This window comes from Sinohyriopsis cumingii, chromosome 3, assembly GCF_028554795.1.
Source record: "Sinohyriopsis cumingii isolate HCF-2022 chromosome 3, ASM2855479v2, whole genome shotgun sequence".
Taxonomy (NCBI): domain Eukaryota; kingdom Metazoa; phylum Mollusca; class Bivalvia; order Unionida; family Unionidae; genus Sinohyriopsis; species Sinohyriopsis cumingii.
In genome coordinates, this window is record NC_142963.1 from 56843275 (window position 1) to 56868937 (window position 25663).

At 36.0% G+C, this 25663-nt stretch overlaps 2 protein-coding genes across 5 annotated transcripts in view; one reads left to right on the forward strand and one right to left on the reverse strand.

The window, feature by feature from the left end:
• LOC149802900 (hexosaminidase D-like) overlaps positions 1-7970 on the forward strand; it is an 88176-nt gene extending 80206 nt beyond the window's left edge. For all 4 annotated transcript variants that reach the window (XM_089952394.1, XM_089952396.1, XM_089952395.1 and 1 more), the window contains one exon: positions 920-7970. In XM_089952394.1, coding sequence (XP_089808520.1) covers positions 920-1121 — 202 coding nt within the window. In that variant the 3' untranslated portion in view covers positions 1122-7970. The remainder of the gene's footprint in view (positions 1-919) is intronic.
• A 5713-nt stretch (positions 7971-13683) lies between these two features.
• LOC149802901 (cadherin-87A-like) overlaps positions 13684-25663 on the reverse strand; it is a 156072-nt gene continuing 144092 nt past the window's right edge. The window contains exons 38-41 of the mRNA XM_089952392.1: positions 24245-24368; positions 20505-20635; positions 16313-16344; positions 13684-15837 (exon numbers count right to left, since the gene is read on the reverse strand). Of these exons, the coding sequence (XP_089808518.1) occupies positions 15815-15837; positions 16313-16344; positions 20505-20635; positions 24245-24368 (310 nt within the window). The 3' untranslated portion in view covers positions 13684-15814. The remainder of the gene's footprint in view (positions 15838-16312; positions 16345-20504; positions 20636-24244; positions 24369-25663) is intronic.

The window sequence follows — 25663 nt, forward strand, 5'->3', positions numbered from 1 at the left end:
GTATTCTTGGTATTTAAATGAGGTTTGTTTTATTTGCATTCATCAAAGGAGATTTTTTAATTTATGCATACTAATTTTTTTATTTGCCAGTTTTGTTCTTTTTTAATAAGATTTTTTTTATAGATTCTGTCAGTTATACTAATTGGTTTATCTTGTGTACTAATATGGTGCACTAAATGTTTACAATACATCTGTCTGAGTCAAGGAGGAATGTAGCAGAATTAAATCTTAAAGCAAAACTGAAAATTGTGTGATGGGGTCCAAAAATGCACTCAGTAGCTTTTGTAAGGTTTCTTTTTTGAAAGACTTATTGTTTACACTTTTCATGAAAAGAAGGGGACCTTGTATCTGCATATCCAACCATCACACTTTTCAGTTTTACTTTAAAGCTATCTGAGATTAAGGAATGAAACCTGGTACACTTGAACATCATTATCAGAAGGTTTGCCAAGTATCACAGTGGGAGTCCTTTCTTTAAAATCAATGTCATTGATAGGTATTTTAAGTTCCTGAAGGTCAAGGTCACATTGTTTCTGCCTTGAATTATTAAAGCTGTTTGAGGTACAGGGATAAACCATTTACGATGCTCATTTTCATGACATCTTGTGTATCATAGTCAGGGTTTTATCTTGAGGCTGCTGATTACTTTTTAACCCATTTTCAGCTTTTTTCTACTAAATGCCCTTTAAGACAAGGCAATGAATCTTGATCACTTTCCATGTTTGGACAGTATCTGTAAAGTTTTGTATTAAAGGTCATAGTCACATTTCATTATTGTAAAATACATTATCTCACCATAGTAGGATGGGGACAGAAATAAATGACTGAATTTGGAAGTAATAAGAATGTCACTCATTTTCTATACAGTAAAAGTTAAGACTTAAGTGCAGTTATTTAAGAACCATTTGATTGTTTCCAGACTCCATGGAAATCTCAGGCAGCTTCAGGTCAAGTTGCAGCAATCTTTGTCCCAGATTTACTATACCAACACAGTGGAGGAATGGCTTGGTGTCTTTCTGAATCCCAAAGTGGAAAAAATGGCAGGCATTATAGATGATGTGAAGAACCAGCTTAAGTTACGTGGTACAGCTTCCAGAGTGAAGTACATGCAGCTGTCATAGTATTGTATAACATGGAACTCCGATATTGGGATAGATAGGAGTATGGATACATTACCAGATCTGGGCATTGGTTTGACATACATGCAGTCTTGATAAGCCAGACATTTTTTTCAATGGTGGCAAAATAAAGGTTCTACTGTAACATCCAAATTGTTTTGTTTGCTTTCCGTTTCTTACACTGAAATGGTATATTGACAAATTTACCATTGTTTATGCATCTTAGATTTGTAATACATTTGTGTAATATGGAAAAATCAAGACCTGTAGGCTATATGGTAATGTATGACCATCATGGTAATATATGACCTGCATGGTAATGTATGACCTTCATGGTAATATATGACCTTCATGGTAATGTATGACCTTCAGTATTGATCACTTTCCTTCATTGTAGCCTGTCATATACTCCAAGAATTTGATTTGCCTATGAATGTTGTGATGGGGGTATTACTTGTATGGTGGCAATAATGTTGTTGTCAACAATATTAAGGTCCTCTGTTAAAGTGTTATTGTAAAAATCACAGTTTTTAACTGAAATGTGTACACTGTATTACAGTATGGCTATAGTTTCTATGTTGTCACAAGAGTCAGGTCATCATAAAATTGTTAACAGGCAAAAACATTGGGTTCCATAGTCCTGCCACTAGTCCACTATGTGAGCTTTACAGTCATTTTGACAGCTGTTTACTGGTCTGGGTAATAACCATACTGCCACTTGGTGGTATTGTTATGCATTCAGTCATTTTGCTGAATCATTGTTGATTTCTCTTTCTTTAATTATACCCATTTCCACTCTTGTCTGTCCATCCTAACATGTCATACAATCTTGTAAATGCAACCAGTTACTCAGTGTTTGATTAATTGCCATGAAACTTTGAAATATTATGGATTTATTCTCATTTCAGCAAATCACTGAATGTTTTATAAGAGCTATTGTCCATTGGGAGTTGCAGGTTAGTGTAGTGTATGGCAAAATTTTGTTTTCAATGGATTACCAATAAACTTAGTAACTGGTAAGGTAATCATCTGAAGAAGTGCACATAAACAAATCACCTTGCTGCCACAATTTATGTTAGAGTTATTGTCATTGTTGACTTGAAGCTAAATGCAGTGTATGACAGAACCTTTTGAACTAACTAGTCCTGCAGTTTTTTGGCATAGTTTGGTCATCATTTGAAGACATTGTAAGTGGATCACCATTAAATTTTTACATATTATGGCCATCTTTGGAAGCTGACAAAGCCTTGCAGTTGACAAATCTTTCTGTTTGGTTAATTTTTTAAGACTTATTCCCATTTTCTTCTTATAGCTGGATGCTATTTCATTACAGTTATGTGGTTGCAGTCTTTGCTTGATTGCTGTGAAATTTAGACATCATCAAGACATGTTGACCAATCATTGTACATGAGCTATTTTGAGAAAGTGGTATCCTTTTTTTTACTTTAGATTCACTAAGTGTAGGGATGAAATGCAGGTCAGGTGGGTGGTGGTATATTTTTGTATGCTAATTGCTCACCATTCCTTGTGTTGACTATAGATTCATTTCCACATGTTATTAGTGGTGGATGGATGAATGCTTGTGCATGTGTACATGTACATACAAGTGTGCATATTTAAATGAGCAAATTGATCACCATTCCTCCCTTACTTTTTATTTAGAAAACTTCTCTTCAGAAATTATTACTCATAAACTGCCACAATATTTTTATAAAATCTGGCTGGTTAACAGAGGTTGCATTCAAATACATGTTGGTACAGAGAGAGAAAATGTATGCAGAGTTATTATTTCAAAATTAATATTAAACATTGATCATCAAATTTGTTTGTACCCCCTGTGGTCTTAGGATTGTAGAATAAACACAGTGGTCTCCTTTGTATATTGGGAAAAGGAACAAATGGAGGCAGGAGCCTTGCTGGCTGAATGGTCAGCATGCTGGACTTGTGACCAGAATGATGCAAGTTTCATAAATCTGGGTCAGCTACCATAGTGCTTCCTAGGCAAGACACTGTTCCATTTTGACCTTGTCATGAAATAACCCACTTGTACTGCTATGCCATAAAACACCTAAGTCATGCCAAACCTGTTTGTTGCAGGACATGGTTTTTGTGTTATTAAAAGGTGTTGACAATTGATAATGATATGAAGATTGATGAATGATGAGACATGCATGACATTTTTCAGGGGGCAGTGCTAAAGGTGACTGGTCACCTTTATTGTACAAACGTGTGATATTATTATAGTCATTAAAAAAAATGCATTTGTTATTTATGCACACCATAAAAATGTTTAATTCGACCTAAAAATCAGCTTTTGTAAATGAAAAAATTATTCAGCAATCTCTGTAAACAATCAGTAGTTTGAGCATGCCAAAAACAGATATGACATACATTTATCCCTTATTTTCAACCTAGCCATTTAAGTGTTTAATTTCCCGACATAAATGTCTATGTGATATATCTTACAATCATGCTTTTGTACAGCAGATATGGTGCACTGTGTTGCATATTGATGTAACCAAAAGAGTGATTATGGGACAAATGGGTTCTTTCTTTCCCTGAAAGACCCTGTTTACCACACCAAAAAAGTGGATTGAAGCTGTGCAATTGAATGGGGTAAATACTCCTGAATCCTGTAGAAACCTCTATGGTGCATATGAGAAGAGAGATAGAAGGAGCGTAAGTAAAATATATCAAATCAAGGATTACAGTACAGTAATGTTACTGCAGATGTAAAATATTATTGTTTAAAATAATCATAATACTTTTTTTAATGGGCAGAGTGTAGACTTTGATCAAAGTCTTTATTTAGCATTATTATAACCAATATGAACTCAAAATGATTTAAAAAAGTTAATACAAGGTATTGCTCTGGGGTGTCTATCATTTATAGGTGTACAAGTCTGTAGAATCACTCATATATATATATATATCGGGACATGATAAAATAATTATTTTTTTCTTGTCTCAGAACTTAGTGAAACTTTTTTTTCCTTTGAGGTATATGTCCCAAGACTTAAGAAACCAAATAATTTTGTGTTGAATTTGTGCCCCCCCCCACTGCACAGTAAATAAAATAGATAAACAAAACACTTATCTGAAAATAAAATAAAAGAAACTTACCTTGCATTGTTATCATTTATTCCTTCTTTTTCATTATGCGAAATCTATTAAAGAAAACAAATATATTCACAAACTCTGTATATGTAGCAGATGCTGGCTGGTGTATGCATCCTTACAGTAGTGTGTATTGCTTATATCGGATAACAAAATTGCAAATGAAACGGAATATCATGATTGCTTGAAGGCACCTGCCATTCATGCATGATATGTTATCAGGTGCAAAATGACCAAGATTGCATTGTATCAAGGTTAACTATATGACAGTATCTCGCAAATAAAATTCATTATTTGAAAATACATTCGCTGTGAGTGCAAATGATAATCTTTTTGCTTGCATGGGTTACAAAGGTATTATTAAAGCAAATTATTGCAGTGTATACTGTTTACCCCATACACATCAATGAACGTTTATATCAATTATGATTACATTTGGCAAACAAATAGAAGAGCAGGTGATGAATAAACACAACTGGCAGCAAGCAATAAACTCATTGCTTAAACTTACCAACAGGATATCATATACAAAGGTTATTTTATTACAAAGCAAGTCAACTCCAGAAACTGGCTTTGGATTCTTTTAAGTGTGCTGATTTATTTTTATGAAGTTGGCCAACATAAGAAAGCCAACTTTGGTTCCTTTGGGTGTGGCGCTTTTTTAAAAATAAAGTCAGCCGACATAGGGAAGCCAGCCTTGATTTCTTTTTACCTGTATTAATGGGAAGTTTGAAAATAAATTGAAACAATGGAACAGTTTTGAGAGTGACACAATTTTGAGTGTCATGCATGCATATCGATATAAACCTGAACAGTAAATTAGTTTTCAATAGTTTAATCTAAATGTTCCCTATCCATAGTTTATATTGTTTTATTTTTTTACAACAAGAATCATGTACTTTGTCTTGTGGGGATAAATGTTTGTCATTTCTGGTTAGCATCCTCGATGGAGGGGGAAGGGCCCTGAGTATCCGAGTGTTCTAAAACGTTCACTGTTACGGATCACTGCCATCTCACCTCTGTCTGCATGGGTTCGAGTCTTGCATTCAGCCAAATTGGGTATGTGAGAAAGCTTGCCAGTAGCTTCTTGTGGGTCGGTGTTTTTTTCCAGGGTTCTTCCTCCATTTATACTGGCCGCCATGTATAGCCTATCTTGTGCTGAAAAATGGCATTAAGCCCTACAACAACAACAACTAAGGGGAAGTAACAGTATTGTATTTTTCTATTTCAAGCAGTTAAATTATTTCTTCTTTACACTTGATAATTTTTTATTCTTTATGTGCAAGTATAACTATTGATCATGTAATGCAAATCTGACGTAAAAAGAAAAATGTTAGGATATGGCCAGATATCTTTAACAATATATTGATCCTGTGTGTAAGTCATATATGTTTGTTGACATTAGTCGTAATAGGATTCCTGTCTCACCTGTGTGAGGAGACAGGTACATCATTTGAATGCTAATCACAGGCAAGGTACTGAGATTCTGTGTACCGTTTGTCATATTCTGTAATATGTTCTGGCCTGTAGATCTTAAAACTTGAGCTTGAGATTAAATTTCCACTATCAGCCAGTCAGAAGCAACCTTTTCAATAGTAAGGCAATTTATGATTGGTTGAAACGAAATCTCAAGCTCAAGGATTTTGTTTTCCAAGCCTGATGATGGTTGTCTTGATAAAAGAGTTTTGGAATGATCAATTGAGACTAAATAAATGTTAGTGTTGTTAGGGTTAATGTCTCTTAACCAGTCTGTAGTGTTTCTTTGAGGAAAATGAGATCAAGCCTGGTCAGTCTTTATTAAAGAATTTTCATGAATCACAAATCTCTAGATTTTGCTCAGTGGTGCGGAAGTAGACTGTAATGCTAATACTGACAAATTTGTTTCTGTTGAACATTGTCATATCAATCTGTCATTCAGTTTTTCTTTTTTATTTCATATTTATTTTAAATTCATGTTGGGAATCTGTTGTTTGTTGAGAAATGGTTGAGAGTGATGTTTGTCAGGCTTTAGTTATGTGATATTTTCAGACACTGATTGTACACCATTTACCAGACTTATTCAACTAGGTCAACTGGTTGAATGAGACAGTGAGAAATTTTACTACTGCCTTTTAATAACATTGCTGACTAATGTCATTAGTCTCATGTTTGTTAAATGCATTGAAATCTGTAAAGTCTATTTGTTTTTCATTTTTTTCTTTGTTCTTTTTTAAAGATAAATCAGTTCATAATTCATGTCATACAAAGAATTAGGTTTTTTAAATGTATTTTACTTTCTTTCACAACAGTTTCTGATAATTTCAGCAATACACAAAATGACTCAGATCTTGGCATGAATTAGTCACCGAGATGGCATTTCCTTTGGTTTTGTAGGTTTAATGCTATTTTAGCACATGATAAGCTATTTACTGTGGCCAGTATATTTGGAGGAGAAAGAACGTGGTAAAAACATGGAATGAACCACCAACTCTTGAGAAGCTACTGGCAACCTTTCTCGTATACCCACATTGGCCAAGCCAAGATGCAAACCCACACAGGCAGGTGTCAGGTGTCAGTGATCTGTAAACACAAATGCCATGGACCACTCCGCCATCTGGGGCTCTGGTTGAGAAGGAGACAACTGGAGTACCAAGAGGAAACCACCAACCATGGATGGGTAGGCAAGTGACCTTCCTCATCCTGTAGCTTGGGATAAAATGTTGTGATTGCAAAGGTGCAAAACCACACATGGAATAACCATTTGGTTCTAACTGCGAAACAACCTCCATTTTTATTAAATTTCTAAAAATATTTAATCCTACTGAGATTTGCATTGTAATAAATCTGACAAAGCTGGCATTTTATGAGAGGTAGATATAATAAATACAAGAGAAGTAAAATAGGTAACTATTTAGTTATAAAACTGTACAAGTAGTGTTTTAGTCAGGAAAAATGAGTTGAGTTCATTAAATTAGAGGAAATCCTCAATTTTTCCTCATTGATAAACAAGACTAGTTTTGAAAAAAAAGACGTGTAGGATATTATGACTGTATTTAAAACCTTAATGACTGCTTTATGTTAACTGGAAAACTGGTAATGACAAACCAACCTGAAATGAAGATATTGAAGAAAAAAAATCACTTTAAAGAAAAAAATGTGAGATGTTAAGTAAAACCAAAGCCTGGGCATTTTGTTCCTTTCATTATTTGCTTGTGCACTACACAGCCCAAACTGTGAACAGCATGGACCCAATCTATCCCCCAATACAACAGCATAAAACCTGTCATTCTCCCACTGCATGGGGAGCATGGAACAAAAGCATGAACCCAGTCTTTCTTCCACTGCAGAATAGAGCTTGCATTTGCAACTAGCATAGATACTTTGCCTTTGAAATAAGTCATTGTTGGCTTTTGAAATGATAAATTAATAAGTAATTCTTGTATTCTGTGCTTGAATGTGTGAAATTATGTTGGGAACAAATAACAATTTTTTGCATATTCTCCATTAATGTGTGCTTCAAAGGATCTTTCATTGTGCTTATGACCAGTTTTTGTTTTCTATTTTTAGTGAGTAGAATCAATTCTTTGTAAAAAATATTTCTCATTATTTTAGCATATTTATTTTGATGTACATCCAGATAATCACATTATGAGAGTAACTTGCTTCAAAACAATTAGAGGTATAATTATAATTCATTTCCTGAAAAGAAGAATTACTGTTTGTGCAATCATTCATTAAATTGCTTACTCTGTTTGATCTTTTCTTGTTTTTCATCTTATCAGTGATAGACTCTTTGAGTCTTTCATTTTGGCCATTACTCTGTCATCTTCTCAGCAAGAGAATCTTTGAGTCTTTGATTTTGGCCATTAATTACTGTCATCTTCTCAGTGAATTTTGGCCAAGTGTTTTTAATGGAAAAACAGTTTACCTTCATGTAGGTTGTATAAAGTAACGGTCTTGATTACTGTTGTGAACTCTTAGCGTATTTATACAATTTGGTATGAAAAGTATGCAACTGACTCATTTTATTTCTGTACTCATTTTCCAATACAGAACCCAGTTAACCTGTTGAAAATAACTTCTCACAGTATACAGTGTATTGTCATTAATGTAGACGTTTACCATTAAATTGACATGTTTATTCTTACTTCCAACTGTACTGGTCAGAAGGAATCTTCTTAGTTAGGCTAGGAGGTGTAGAACATGAAAGAACGTTTGTGATCATTAAAGAAACACTTAACATGTGTTCACAAAGCATAACATGCAAGTCACAGAGCCCTTATTTGGTTGTAAAGATATTGCACTAACAGAGATGCATCTAGTTGTCAAGTTTCATGATTTCAGCATAAACAGCAATCAATAAATGGACATACAATGCAAAATTTCAAGTCACAGAAGCATGATGTGGCTGTCCAATCGACCTTTTGCCAGAGGCAAGTTTCGAAAATGAATGTCTTTGGGGATTCATCCATCTGACATACATGGCCCAGCCATCTGATGTGATATTGGCGGAGGAGTGTGACCATACTGAAAATCTTGCCCCAGGTGATCCCAAGTATGTGTCGGAAGCATCGCATGTGAAAGGCGCTCAGTCTTTTCTCTTGTGAGGCATGCATGGTCCAGGTTTCATTGGCATACAGGAGAGTGCTTAGCAACCAGGCATGGTACACTGAGATCTTAGTGTTCAGGGTCAGCATGATGTTGTGCCACACTCTGGGAAAACCTGGAGGGAGTTGTTGATGCCTTTCCAATCTGCTTGTTGAGCTCAGCATCGAACAAGATGGTGTTATTGATGGTAGAGCCGAGATACATGAACTGACTGACTACCTCAAGTTCATAGTTATTGATGATGATGCTTGGGGGGGTCCGCGTCCTGAGCCATCATGTTTGTTTTCCTTAGGCTGATAGTCAGCCCAAACTTTTTGCATGCATTAGCAAAGCAGTCCATCAGGTACTGTAGCTCAGCTTCTGTGTGAGTGGCTAGAGCAGCATCGTTTCCGAAGAGCATGTCCCTGATGGATGCTTCACTCACTTTGCTTTTTGCCTTCAGTCATACCAGGTTGAATAGTCTGTCGTCTGATTGTGTGTGCAGGTAGATCCCATCCCAAAGGCGTGCTTGAGCAGGACAGTGAAGAATATGCAGAAGAGCATGGGGGTGAAGACGCAGCCCTATTTCACTCCTTTGCAGATGTGGAAGGGGCCAGACATGGAGCCATCATACTGCACTGTGCCTTTCATGTCATTGTTGAAGGACTGGATCATGCTTAGCAGCTTTGGAGGGCATCCAGTCGTCACCAGGATTGTGAAGAGTCTGTCTCTGCAGACCAGGTCGAATGCCTTGGTGAGGTCTATAAAGGCCAGGAAGAGGGGTCTATATTGTTCTCTGTATTTCTCCTGCAGTTGCCTGATGGAGAAGATCATGTTGATTGTGGACCTCTCTGCTTGGAACCTGCACTGCAACTCTGGATATACTTTGTCAGCAAGTGTCTGCAGTCTGTTCAGGATGACGATTGCAAAGATTTTACTCACTATGCTGAGAAGGGATATGCCACTGTAGTTGTTGCAGTTGCTTCTGTCACCCTTATTCTTGTACAGGGTTATGATGTTGGTGTCTCATGTCCTGAGGCACTGCACCCTTATCCCAGCACTGGCAGAGGAGGTCATGCAGATGTGTGAGCAGCACGCTGCACTTGATGACTTCTGCTGGGATGCCATCCTTCCCTGTGGCTTTACCTAAGGACAGTTTCTTTAGTTCGGCTACAGTAGGTTTCTCATCTAGTTCAGCCATGAGAGGGAGGTTTTCAATGGTGTTGAGGGCATTGTTTATCATGTGGTTCTCTCTGCAAGTTCGTCATTGATGACTGAAGTCTTTCGAATACCACTGATTGTCTGGAGATCATCTGAGAGCTGTCAGCATGGTCCGGACATTCCAGGTACCTAGCTTGAGGATTGGAAGTTTCCTTGTTGGTTTTCTTTTGTTATTTCTTGGTGCAGTAGTCTGCTTATCAGGTACTCGCATACTTTAAGCCTTATGCACCCAGCAAGGCAGGCGAACTGTGGTGGGATGGCAGCTTATTGGCATGGGGCTGCCCAGCAGTAGCTGTCCAGTGAGACCTGTCTCTCCCACCATTGGAAGCAACCCCTGATGTCTGACTTTACACCAATCGAGTGGTGACTTATAACCAGTAAACTGCTGCTTCCAGTGTTGTGTCAGTGCTGTGGAGCAAAGCTGGAGTGTCCTCTCCAGGGCACAAGTCTGGGCAGGGTGATATGGAGAATCAGCTGTTGCCCATGCTGATTTCCCCTCTCCATGCAGCTGATGGATCTAAGGGAAAGGACAAGCCGATACGTCATGGCACCAGCTACTTTTTAGGAGTTGCAGAGATGACACTGAAAGCAATGCCAAGCCACCTTAGGGATTCTGTCTCCGGATTTTCTGTTGAGGTTTACTCCCTTAGCCTTTCCCATGAGAGGGTATAGTCGCAAGGCAGCGAAGGTTTGAAATTGGAGTTTACCTTCTCCTAGATAGGTGACCACCCAAGGTTAACAAGCCCCATCTGCCCAAAGGGTCTGGTTTTGAGGTGCTATAACTCGCCTGTCATCCCTTCTCCAGTCAGTTTAAACAGGTTTTGCCACTCATGAATGCCTGAAGGTGGATTTGGTTGTCAGATGTTCTATCAGACACAAGCCATTGAGGACATTTCCAAGGGTAGTGGGTGCTTATCTCCAACATCTGCCCCTGGCAATAACAACCATAACCTCCCTAATATACCAATATTGTAGCTAGTAAATTGTTGGCGTCGTATAAACACTTTCGATTTTTATAAATAGGCTCTCAAATGTCAGCATGCTGTCTTTCACAATATCAGTTATAATGTAAGCTTAATCATCCCACTTTACTTACAGCTTTTAAATTGCAACTTAAACAACAATTAACATACACTAAGCATATTCTTCTACAATAAGGTGCTGTGCATTTAATTTTTGGGGTGGGGACTGTGATTTTCTTTTCAGCTGAATTATTTTCTTTTCTTTTATCTCTAGGTAATTTTCATTTCTCCAAATAATATTATGATTATACTATGGTGTTAATTTGCTTTAAATCAGAGAAAAATATTGACAGACAGAAACTAAACAAAAATGGTGTCAGGTTGCTGACCCAGAACATTGAATTCTTGGTCGCTAATATCTTTGTGGTACATTCAGAAATACCACAGTACAACATTTGTTGATCCCAGCTCTAGTGAGTTATCATTTAAAAATTTTCCTTGATCTAAATGGCAACCATGTTTGGTATCCATCATTTATACAAAGTTAAGAGACCTTCCTACAAAGATGCATTTTGTCAAATTGATTCAAACTTTATTCGCCGTTTATTTTTGAGAAGATGTCATTAAATGATTGTTCTATTTTTAGTAATTATTTGCTATTCGAAGGGACTCTGCATCATTTTTTAAAAAAACATGAGAAACTAGTTTCATGGTGCTTTCTGTAAAAATTTGTTTGAATTTGCCGAAAAGCTCCGTGTAATTACTGGTGGAAATACAAAATATTAAAACTAAATATATATATAAAATGTTAAACTCAGTAATTTTGTTATTTACACGTTTTCAAGGTTGTGCAGTATTCCATCCCAAAACTTGTTCATATTTTCCCAAATGCAGTAACCTATAATTATCGTTATCTTTATCTTGTTAAAATACTATTAATTGACATATGCTTTTTAGGATGATTTGGCCATGAAATAGATTTGCACAGTTGATTTGTGCTGATAAAACATTTGCACCTGAACAGAAGAGAAGCGTTTATTACTTCTGTTTTATCTGTAAAGCCCCTATCAAACATGAAAATGTTATGTCCCATATGTGATGTACATGTAACAATTTTTTTTAGACAGATAAGCAAATCTCGATGTCAAACTGATTCAGATACAGTTCTGACAATACTATTATGGTATTCAAGAACAACTTGGTTCTCACTCAGAGAATTTAGCAGGGATGTTTGAAGAACACTACCATCCAGTCTCTAGTGAGTGCAAAGAAGAACACTAATGACACCTGCATTACCTTAAAACCCCCTATCGAACTATTTTGAGTAACAAAGACTGTATATAATTATGCATATATTTTGCCATCCAATGGATATGAAAAACTGAAACGATATAACCTCCTTTCTGACCGTAAAACACACTTTTTGAGTCTCCAAAACACCTCAAAACTGTCTGGGAATATGGCAGGTATGGGTCTCAACTGACCACTTTATGATCTTTCCTAATGTTGATTGTACTTTTAGGTAACTATTGCAACCTTTCTGCAGACCACCTCAATGGAGTGTACAGACCACCAGTGGTGCGTGTACCAATGGGAATTAATCATTTGGGATATCTGATGAAACTAGCTGCAGAACAGGCAGAAATCCTAGGGAGAATCACCAACCCATTCAGTAAGGAAGAGAAATTCGACAACCTAAAAGAATGCTGGGGGTCCCTCCAGATCATGCAAATGACAGGGCATAAAAGTATGTCATTTATAACTCGTAATAATGATAAAAAATAAATGCACTCTGCATTTTAAATTTCCTCAAAATGAATAGAGCTATTTCTGCTAATTAAAGTTATGTAAGTTCCAAAGACTGATCTACAGAGTGAAAAAGTACTGTAATCTAGACTAGTCTACATTTGCAGTAGAAATCACATTCCAAAAACATTCCAAAGGCAACTTTCCTGCACTCCAAACTAAATAAATTTGATTTTCCCTAATAAAAAATATTTAATCTTGCATCTTGAGAATTTAAGTTTCAAGAATTTCACATTTTTCCACCTTATGCTTCCAAAGTATCAATGGCAGAACTGAACATATGCTCAGCATTGCTGTCAAGGCCAGTAACTCCAGTGATGTACATTGTACAGATTTGACCCAGCTAATAACTCTAGTCCATCACAACAGGATATGCAGAATTGAACTGTATCAACAGAAAAACAAAATTCCTCCATTCCAGACCAACTGGTAAAGTTGTTTGAAGGTGGTCATTCATACTACAACTCTAAATTTTAATTTTAGGAAGAGCAAAAATAGATTCTTTTTTACACGAGTGACTGAGTGTGGGGTACGTTACCGAGTTCAAAGGTTGCTGAGTGGTGCTATTTGTGCATAATTTGTACATTTAAATACAGTTGTGTAGTTACTTTGGAATGTATCAGATATTCAGTTATTTTTGTTTCTTGCAGTGTTAATTTTATTATTGAGCATTAAGTAGAATGAAAAAAATCCCAAGTATATAATAAAAAGGCTACTACACTTGTATTGGAAAATATGTACTCATTTTCTTTAATTTATACCACACTCCTAATGATGTGCAGTGTAGTTTAGAAAATGCCTTCATATTTTCCCATACAGATGCAGTATGCTATAAATATCCTTCATTTTCTAGCTTATGCCCCTTTGACATAAAGAATCTAACAAGAAAAGAATCAAATAAATACACACATTTTATTTTTACAAAAATAGTTCTTTTACAACAAATACACATACAATGTATTTATTTCACAAAACACATGTCAAACAGTTCTTTATTTTCTCTGGTGGAAAGAATCTATTGTAAATTGTAATCACTTGGAGCAGTTACATAAAATTCATGTACCGTTTATACTTGCTTATAAGTTGAGTCCAACTGCAAACATAGACCATGTCTGCCATCACATGAGCACCAGCAAGTGTGGTTCTATGCATTTCACAGTTGGACCAGACTTATAAGCAAGTGTAGACCCTGATTCATGTTATTATGCCCCAGACATGTCAAACATATTTCGATATATACAGGTATATGAAAATAACAGACTAAACCTGACAAAAAGTTTTATATAGAAAGGTCTGTTGAAGACAATACATTATCTGCATTCTAGAGACCATATTGTATTTAACTGTAAAACTGAAACCAATGTTCCAGAGTTGGGAATTTGAATAATAATTACATGTATAATATACATGAACTTGCTTTATCATACACATTCTCAGAATCATTAATTCAATGTCTGTTACACACACACAAGAAACTATTATCTCTGAATCGATATTATATATTTGTAACATTATCCATGAAGCATTATTACACATTTATGACTGGTCTATGATGCAAAATAATAACATCTGTAACATATAAAAGCATCAGGAAAAAAACAAGATTTATATTTTTTTAGTGACTTCATGATTCCCAACTTGATTCTTGTAGGATACCGTATAACAAAAGAATACATGGCGGTTCTAAATTTCAGGTAGTTTGTGAGTAGCACATTATTTCATAGTTGTGTACAAGATGGATCCAACTGCAGTCTGCACAGATCAAGCTCTGCAAGTCCATAATGTGCTGGCAGAACTGGATCTATGCAGTTTGTTATGAGTAATCAGTAGAACAAACATAGCTCTTCATCTGCCAGTGCATTATGTGACAGCAGATCAAGGTCTATTTTTTTGCTGTTGGACCCAACTTATAAACAAGCATATACTATACTTTGCATTGCTACAATCACATAGTTTGGACCAAACAGACCATGGGATGAATGTTTATGTAAAGTTTCATGACAATCCTCCTAGTGGTTTAGGAGGAGTAGCCATAACAATCTTGTGCTAATATTCAGACTTTTTACAAAAATCCATTCCCATAATCTCTTCCAGTCTGAGACCTGCGCAGTAGAGGTTTATTTTAACACAGAAAACATAAGTTACTTTGATATGGTCGTGGCAAGAACATTCAGACTTCAATCTTCTCAACACGACTATGTGAATTACAAAGATAAAATTTAATTATAGATATGCCTGATATGTGGTCTATTGTACCATGGATATAAAAATAAGGACTGGATTTGCAGTAAAGATTATTATGTGATATGTCTAGCTCACAGTCTTGAAATAACACTTAATAAATTGAGCTACCGGCAATGAGTGCATCACAATCATTCCTGCTCACTACATAGTGTTCCTTTAAGGAAAGAACAAAAAGCTGATTGAAAACTGATGGATAAAGTGCAAACACTCTAGCAAAATTGGACCCGAAAAGTCAAAATTGTTTCAAGGCACATCAATGTGTAATAGACAAGTCACCTACCAAATGGCATCCAATTATGTGCAAGGCTGCAGAATATGAACAGACAAACAGACGCAAAAGGTGACTGCGACAGGGCTTCCACATCTAGATGTGGGTTCTTACAAATGTAGAAAAAATGTCTGTAAAAGACCTTTTGGATTCAGTTTTATTAAGTTTTGGTAAAGATTTCTATAAGTCTAAGAAACTTGTTTTTCCTTTGTTCTGCCTTAGAAATTCAAACAAACTTTCATCTGAAATTAATGGCATTTTTTAATGACTATGGTATTACTAGACCAGTAGCATGTGATAGGCCATGACATGAGTGTTGTGTTATATCAATCCTTTAATGTTCTGTCTTGGTTATTACAAGTATTTGTTTACTCAATTAAGATCACTAATTTCACATTTGTTATATTTAGGTTTGTTTTTCAGAACCTTTTTCATAGTCAACTAAATTCCAAATCTTCTTTCTTAGTTCTAAAGTGTCCAATTAAAATTTGTTATTATACTGTATTGCATCATCACATGCCTGGTTGCACCATATCTGAAAAGGAAAGAAAGACGCTGAAGATGTAGATATTGTAATTAATAAAGAAATATAAAGACATTTGTTGTCATAATTAGCAATATATGAAGACTAATGTGGTAATTAAAAATAATAAAATATTTTAAAAAATTGAGAAGAATGCCTTACATGCCTGTTTTGTTGTTAAAACAATACAATTTTCATGATTTGCCTAAATATACTAATTTATGGTATTATTTCCTTGTAATCATAGTTTACATTCTTAACTGTATAAATTTTTATTTTTTCCTTAATTTAAAAATCATTAATTTTTCCTTAATTTTTACATTCAATTCCCATATTTGCATAACTATTTCTATAAAAAAGTGAGAGAAAAAAATCCTCATATTTCAAAGAAACAATATTAACATAACAAAGTTTTAGCTGTCAGATTTACTGTTTTGCTGCGAGTCAGCTGGTAAAGTGAGGGTTTATTCCAATACAAATGACTTACATGTTCTTCTTGTGTCCATGTACTTTTTATAACTGTAAAAAAGTAAAGTACATTATAAGTTGTTCTATAAATGTTCTCTCATGATAAATGCAAAACAATTTTTAACTAAATATAATAAAGACTTTATTTAGAGAAGGTAACTCAGTTAGTTACAGAACTAATCTAACTTGAGGCCTTCTATCTGTTATGTACAATATATACAGTATATACAACATGATGTGAAGAATCTGGCTTGACACTAAATAAGTGATTTTAAAAATCAAAGTATCAAGCCTGGAACATATGCACAGGCATCTGTGAACACATAAATTTACATAAAATATCATCCTTCATTGAAAAATTCAACCGTGAAAATGATGCAAAATTAAAGAAAAGCAGGCAATATTTTAATTGTTCTAGCTAGAACTGTTCAATAGTCTAAAGATTTCATCCATTTAAGACACTGATTATGAAAAGAAGAAATATTTGGTAGGAGCCTGCCTTATGTCACTGGGAATGTTCCATACCAGTGGAACAGTATACTGAAAACTTTTTTTTAAACAATTCCTTCATTGGACTTGGTATAATGTAATTTTTACTTCTTACAGACCTTAAATTTGGAGTACCATCAGCATCTCTTTGGTGAAAGATATTGCTTAGACAGGAATGGCTTTTCTGGATACTTTATACATCAATTTGGCCTTTCTAAGAAATATTCTTTGTACTGTTAAAACCTTTATATTATTCATTGCATCCTGAAAATTGTCTATACGTTAATATAGAATTAAATGGCAAGCCCTCTTTTGGAGTCTTAAAAGTGCCGTCATATTCGAATTAGAGGTATTACCCCAAACTACATTACTATAGTCCAGATATGACTGAATATAACTTTTATAGAAGATGACCCTATACTGATGTACATTTTGATTTTCCACTGTATCCAAAGTAAAGTTGTTATTGTTGTGGGGTTTAATGCCATTTTTCAGCACATGATAGGCTATACATGGCAGCCAGTATTAATGGTGGAGGAAGAACCCGAGAAAACCCCAGAAAGAACCACCGACCCACGAGAAGCTACTGCCAAGCTTTCTCACATACCCACATTGGCTGAATCCGAGACTCGAACTGGCACAGACAGAGGTGAGATGGCAGTGATCCGTAATGGAGAGTGCTTTAGACCACTTGGGGCCCCGATCTATAAGGTGTTTTAGTGGTATATGTTACTCTGGTGGGTTCATTTACTAGTTGTTCCATATCTAATGCAATAAAATTCATCCAATTCACTTTTATTTGATAAATGAGAAGGTCACTGTTTATATCACCTAGAATGTAAAATTCTTTCTCTTCATTTGAAATTTATCTACTTGAAGTTCAAAATATTCACACCAATCAGTATGTAATGATGGAGGTCTGTACACAAAACCTACTAAGTAGGGTTTAGCCTTTTCTGGAGTGATCTGTAGCCAAATGGATTCTATTTCCTGTATTTCTAGGTCTTCCCATCTTTTAGAATATAGTACCGGTTCTAACATAAACAAGGAGCCCACCACCATCTGCTTTCCTATCCCTTCGATAAGGTTTGTCATAGCTATTGATATACAAGAAATTTTCACCCTGATTTTCTGTCAACATTGTTTCAGAGCATCCAAATAAATGGATATTATTATTTGAAGAGGTTAACAGTAACATCACTTGATCGATCTTTCCATGAAAACCCTGAATATTTAAATGACATATGTGTAAACCCTTACTAGAAACTCCAAAATTCATGACATTAACATCAATGCTATTTGAGGCACTCAAGGAGACACTAAAAGTATTAAAACTATGTTCACAATGATCATTTTTACAACTGTCATTACTGCATAAAAATATTGGTTTTTCTGCAACTGCATTTTCTACTTTTATAATCATTGTATAAATCTGAAATATGTCATATTTGAATCTGTACAATTAGCTGGCAAGTTTCCACATTTAGAACATGCATCAGCAAGAGAATCAAATCTGTTTTGACAAGGGATGCCTGGTGTATATGACAGTCCTTGATAGATTGGTCCTCCCGCTGAATAGAGTCTTCCTGTGGAGTTGAGATGGCCTCATTGCCCTTTTCCTATTCCATAAATCTAGTGTGAGTTCTGGCTTTGTCTCCAAAGCTACCACACTGATGGCATTGTATTGGCCGTCTGCCTGCATTCCTATGCTGTATGTTTGGTCTCACCAGAGTAATTACATCCCAAAGTGTACCTATCGACTGTATTGATATGGCTGACCATATTGTCTGATGCTGTTATGACCTACATTGTGTTTATAGGGAAAGATGAAGTTTGTAATGTGGATGTAAGACAAGAATACACGAATGACTGCATTTATATATTTTGCAAACTTTTCCACCCCTTTGGTAGACAGGTAGATATTATCTCTTTTTCCAAATAAATGTTGCATCACTTGTCCCTCTACATCCAGGAAACTCATGTAATTGTCAACAATATCACACTTCCATTCACTTGCCAGTCTTCGGATGACCTTATCGATATCTAACACATCACAATCTTCCCTGGGGGCCATTTCATGCAATGCAACCTGACAGCTTTAATTTTGCTTATGGATGGGTGTAAGTAATTGGTCATATAGTTCTTCAAAAAGTTCTAATCAGTCCCTTCACTGGCACTGTTCTCTCTAATATCGAGGACTATTTTAGTAAACTTAGAGAGATCATACAGTTTGATATCTCCAGTATTGTCTGTATTTTGGGACCTGATTTGGGTGTGTGTGTGTGGTTTGGATTTTTTAATGTAGCTTTTAACATTTATTCAGTCATATCGCTATGATGTCTGCAGCATGGCAGTTTATAGTGATGTCTAATACTGGGGCATCATGCCGCAGACATGTAGCTTCATGTTCCACCCAGTCACATTATTCAGACACCAGGCTGACACCAGTCCTAACACTAACCTCTTAATGGTGAATACCACTGCTATCCATTCAGAAGAAGTAGCAGTAACAAGATTTTTTCATATTTTTGTAGGTCATATTGGTACGCTTCTTTTAAGAACAAACTACTGATAAAAAAAGTATTATAGTGAATACCATCTCTTCAACAACAGTAGGTACAAGATTCTAAAGATGGCCATTATAGTGACAATATTGGATATCTGATTGCAGCATGCTCATTTAGAATGAACTATATTATAAAAAGACGTCAAGTCTATATCGTGTTAACCATCCATATATTCATATAAGAGAAGTAGCTATAACACGATTATAAAGATGGCCACCATGATGGCAGCATCACTGGTGGTCTGATTGGCAACATTTAGGATCAGCTACATACCAAATGAAGTCTCAAGTAAAAAACCCATATCAATATGAGAATCTGTTCAGAAGTAGTCATGACAGTATTTTCAAGATGGCTGCCATGATGTCCATTTTGGTTGTCAAATTGGGATCGTTTTCATTTAGGACACTAAAGCGCCCTCCATTACGGATCACTGCCATCTCACCTCTGTCTGCACCGGTTCGAGTCTTGGATTCAGCCAGTGTGGCTATGTGAGAAAGCTTGCCAGTAGCTTCTCATGGGTCGGTGGTTTTTTCCGGGGTTTTCCAGGGTTCTTCCTCCACCATTAATACTGGCCTCCATGTATAGCCTATCTTGTGCTAAAAAATGGTGTTAAACCCCCACAACAACAACAACATTTAGGACAAACTAGACCACATAAGAAGTCTTTTAATGAAAACCCAATGTCAATACACCAATCACTTGTTCTGAGGAGTAGTGATGACGGGAGTTTCAACGGGATCAAATTGGCAGCCATGCTGGATATTAGATTGGCACCAGTTTCACTTAGAACCAACCAGACATCATGAAATGTCTTTTAATCAAAGCCATATGTTTAGGTGACCATCTTTTCTGTGATACAAATATTTCAGCATCGCCATTGTTGCAGCCATATTGGATGTCAGTTTGGCACCATTTTCAGGAAGGATCAGCTACACATCAGAAGAAAAAAATATTTTAGTGGAGTTGTAGTGATAACATTATTTCAATGGCCAAGTTGTCCAATGGAGCACCCTTCTTATGTAGGAAGAACTAAACCTAGGGGTGAATGTAGCAGGATAACAGCAACAACAAACTGGTGCTTATAGATGGATCAATGACAGGCCATAACAACAGCTCTTCTGGTTTTTGACATGTAGAAATAATAAACATACTTACTTGGAGTAGAGACAGCAGATCAGGATGATGAGGAGGAAAGTGACTACGAAGATGAAAATGGCAAATGCAACCAGCACCCACCAGTATGCCTTCCATCCTTCTGGGTAATTACTGTTAGCCTGCTGACATGGCTAAAAACAGAAAGAATCAAATTAACTCTAAAAATGTTAGAATTATAACACATAGGTATTTCACATATAGTTCTATTCTTCTTGTCCTTATTTCTCTTCTTATCTTTATCACTGATCGACATAAGTTTTCCTTTTCACACTTTTAACTTTGAAAAAATTTATAGGATGAAAACAAATTAAGAATGTACAGCTGTAAGGAGACTAGAGTCCCTGGAAGGGAATGATGATCTAGCATCCCAAAGGAATTCCCAGGAACCCATGATAAGTCTACGTATTCTGTTCTTTTATTCCTGTCAACTTTTTAAAACATTTCAGATCTTATGGAGTAACTCTAATACACCAAATTGGGTAGAAAAATATACATGAATGAGTTATCATGTTCACAGGAGACAGCATGAAATTTGACCTTGAAACTGATATCATGGATAGATCATGCAACTTGTCTCAAACAATGTCAAGATATTCCCATGTGCTACACTGTGGTATATATTGGTAGATAAAACCCAGATGTAAACTGAAGTTGCATCATTCAAAGTATTCTTCATAAAACAGGTCTGAAAAAAGTTCATTTGTATTTGTTTGTGTTATCATGCTCACAAGCCAGTAAAGTGAGAAACCTAAGGCAAGGCTTGTGAACATAAAATCAATGCCAGAGCACTAACTATCATTGCAGACTAGACAAAATTTAGTTGTGTATGTGCTAGTCAATGTGTACATACTAGTCAATGTGTATGTGCTAGTCAATGTATCTTTACTAGTCAATGTGCACATACTAGTCAATGTGCATGTACTAGTCAATGTACTAGTTAATGTGTATGTACTAGTCAATGTTTATGTACTAGTCAATGTGTACATACTAGTTAATGTGCACATAGTAGTCAATATGTACGACTCAACATATATCTATTAGTCAATGTGTAAATACTAGTCAATGTGTATGTACTAGTCAATGTATCTTTACTAGTCGATGTGCACATACTAGTCAATGTGTATATACTAGTCAATGTATATGAAGTAGTCAATATGTTTGTACTAGTATATGTGTTTATAGGCTCAATGAAGTGCAAAAATGCAAGCAATGACCTTTGAGTTTTACAGTAATGTGGCGGTCATAGCTTATTAAATATTGCAAGACAAGTTTTAAAGAATACTCATGCCACCATTTATACAAGAGGAGTAACAGTGATAAGAAAAAGTTTAAAGATGGTGGCCATCTAAATAAGCTGCTTAATACTATGGTGTTTTAGTGAAAAGCCAATGTCAGTACATCATTTATTCAGGAGAAACAGGCATAAAAAGTAATAATTTCCAGAACGGCAGTCAAAAATGAAAATTGTGGACTTTTAATCAGCATTATTTTTAATAAAGGAACACCTACATACTGCCAGGGGTTAAAATATCTCCAATAACCCACTTGCTCAGTCAGTATGTGCTGATATTTTTTACTCAATCAGAAAAAACTCTAACTAAACCAGCTCTTACAGGAACATAACACGCTAAATTTGATTTTGTGTCTGGGTTGTCTTCTGAACTCATTTTGGATCCCTTCTAACACCAAGTTTTCTGTAATTACAAACTGAGACCAGTCTTCCCTCCATCTGGTAAGCATTTATCAATGCTAAAAGTGAGAGTGAAGCATCTATATGATCTTGAAAAACGTGGAAAAAGATTGAAGACTCAGGCCTGATATTAAATCAGATCTCCATTTTACATGGCTTCAAGGAGAGATCACGAAAGCAGACTCAGGTCTGACATCCCAAAATTCACCAGACATCAGGGTCATTGTTTGACACATGATTTCAAGCAAAGAGTGTAGACCCAGGCTTGTTATTCCATAAAGCACCAGCAGATCAGGATCTTTGTATTACATATCATTTCAAGCAAGAGTTGACGATCGGCTTTGCCATCCCATAATGTATCAACAGTTCAAGGTCTCCATTTTATATATGATTTCAAGCAAAATGTTTAGACCCATATAAGTCATCCCAAAATGTGGCAGCAGATCATGGTCTCCATTTTTCAAAGGATTACAAGCAAGATTTATAGACCCAGGTCTGTTGGCCCATAATGCACCAGCAGATCAGGATATTTGTTTCACATGATCTAAAGCAAAGAGTGTAGACTCAGGTCTATAGTCCCATAATACGTCTGATTTCAAACACAAAGTATAGACCCTGGTCTGCAATCTCACAAAACATAAGTAGATCTGATTCTTCATTTCTCATATAAAACCAAGCAAAGGATTTAGACCCAGGTCTGCTGGCACATAAAGCAACAGCAGAGCAGGGTCTCTGCTTTACACATGATTTCAAACAAAAGAAGGCTGACTCAGATCTGTTATCTAATAATGTACCAGCAAATATGGATCTTTGTTTTACATATGACTTCAAGCAAAGACTACAGAAAGGGTCTGCCATCTCATAACATCAGATCGAGGTTTCCATTTTACATAAAGATTTCAAGCAAACAGTATAGACCAGTGTGCTATACTACAATGCATCAGTAGATCATGGTCTCCATTTTACATATGATTTCAAGCAATGAGTCTAGACCAGGTCTGCCATCCCATAACATCAAAATCAGGGTCTCCAAATACATCTGATTTCAAGCAAAGAGTGTAGACCAGGTCTGCCATCCCATAACATCCAATCAGGGTCTCCATTTTAAATACAATTTTAAGCAAAGAGTGTAAACCAGGTTTATCATACCATAATGCATCAGTAGATAAGGGTCTCCATTTTTACATACAAATTTCAAAGAAAGAGTAAACACTAGGTCTGTTGTCCCATAATGCATCATAACAAGGTTTCATTTTAAATATGATTTCAAACAATGAAAGTAGACATATCTAACATCCCACAATGCAATAGCAGACAAGAGTTTTTGTTTTACATATGAATTCAAGCAAAGAGTTGACATTCAGGCTTACCTGCATCCCATAATGTGTGAGCAGATCGTGGTCTTTGTTTTAAACATGATTTCAAGCCAACAGAGTAAATTCAGACCTGCCACTTTCAATGGCCTACAGATTAGCATGTTTGTTTTACATATGATTTCAAACAGGGAGTTGTGGACTTGAAAATGCCAGCTCATGATATAAAAGCAGATCTGGGTCAATGATATTTGCAGCTGGGTGTGTGTTATATACATTGCATATATGTATAAACAGCAACTTTAGATAGTTTCACATAACATTGTGTGCTATGGAATTACTTTGCTTGACATGTTCATCCATTTTATTACTAAATCTGTTAATTCATTAATAGCGACTGAGTGGTTTAATGCGCTCTCAGTTACAGATCACTGCCATCTTACCTCTGACTGCGTGGGTTCGAGTCTCGGATTCGGCCAATAAGGGTATGTGATAAAGCTTACCAGTAGCTTCTCATGGGTCGGTGGTTCTTTCTGGGGTTTTCCCGGGTTCTTCCTCCACCATTTATACTGGGTGCCAGGTATAGCCTATCTTGTGCTGAAAAAATGGCATTAAACCCTACAGCAACAACAACAACAATTCATTAATACTAAATGTAAGAAAGGCCATCTGCCTATACATCAGGGGAGTTAAATCTGCTTATACATGAAAACTAATAACTGCCAAATATTACTTACCCCTGGTTCCACAGCTCCATATTTGGATACAATTTTCATCAGTTTATCATTGCTGAGTTTCTTAGCTCCAGATACTGAATCCATCACATTGCCATCATTAATAATTACCATACACACATCAGTTCTGAAATTAAATAAGAAATACTGTAAATTCTTTCATCATTGTGGTATCATTTTTCATACAGTTTTGTGAAAAAAAATGCAATTTCTGCCCCAAACCAAATTTATTGATATACATGCATTATAGGGAGAGGTATTATAAGAATTTAATGGAATCCAAAATATAATCATTCCTTTATTTTAATTGCTGAACACTGACACTATCTTTGATATTCTAGAATAATAACAAGGTCTATTTGTTGGCCATATTGTAAGTAAGACTGGCACAATTTTAATTTACAAACAACTGGACATCATAACAAATCTTTTTGTGAAAACCACACGTTGATACAACCGTCCATTAAGGAGGGACATGTTCTTCCTGTACAGCCAATTTTAAAATCTGTTACATTAGCAAGAATGACATTATGTATCATGCAGTAATTATCCCAGCATGACCTGTCAACGTGGCAAGAATGACATCATGTATTATGCAGTAATTATCCCAGCATGACCTGTCAAGGTGGCAAGAATGATGTCATGTATCATGCAGTAATTATCCCAGCATGACCTGTCAATGTGGCAAGAATGACATCATGTATCATGCAGTAATTATCCCAGCATGATCTGTCAAGGTGGCAAGAATTACATCATGTATCATGCAGTAATTATCCCAGCATGACCTGTCAAGGTGGCAAGAATGACATCATGGATCATGCAGTAATTATCCCATCATGACTTGTCAAGGTGGCAAGAATGATGTCATGTATCATGCAGTAATTACCCCATCATGACCTGTCAAGGTGGCAAGAATGATGTCAAGTATCATGCAGTAATTATCCCAGCATGACCTGTCAAGGTGGCAAGAATGACATCATGTATCATGCAGTAATTATCCCATCATGACTTGTCAAGGTGGCAAGAATGATGTCATGTATCATGCAGTAATTATCCCATTATGACCTGTCAAGGTAGCAAGAATGATGTCATGTATCATGCAGTAATTATCCCAGCATGACCTGTCAAGGTGGCAAGAATGACATCATATATCATGCAGTAATTATCCCATTATGACCTGTCAAGGTAGCAAGAATGATGTCATGTATCATGCAGTAATTATCCCAGCATGACCTGTCAAGGTGGCAAGAATGACATCATATATCATGCAGTAATTATCCCATCATGACTTGTCAAGGTGGCAAGAATTACATCATGTATCATGCAGTAATTATCCCAGCATGACCTGTCAAGGTGGCAAGAATGACATCATGTATCATGCAGTAATTATCCCATCATGACTTGTCAAGGTGGCAAGAATGA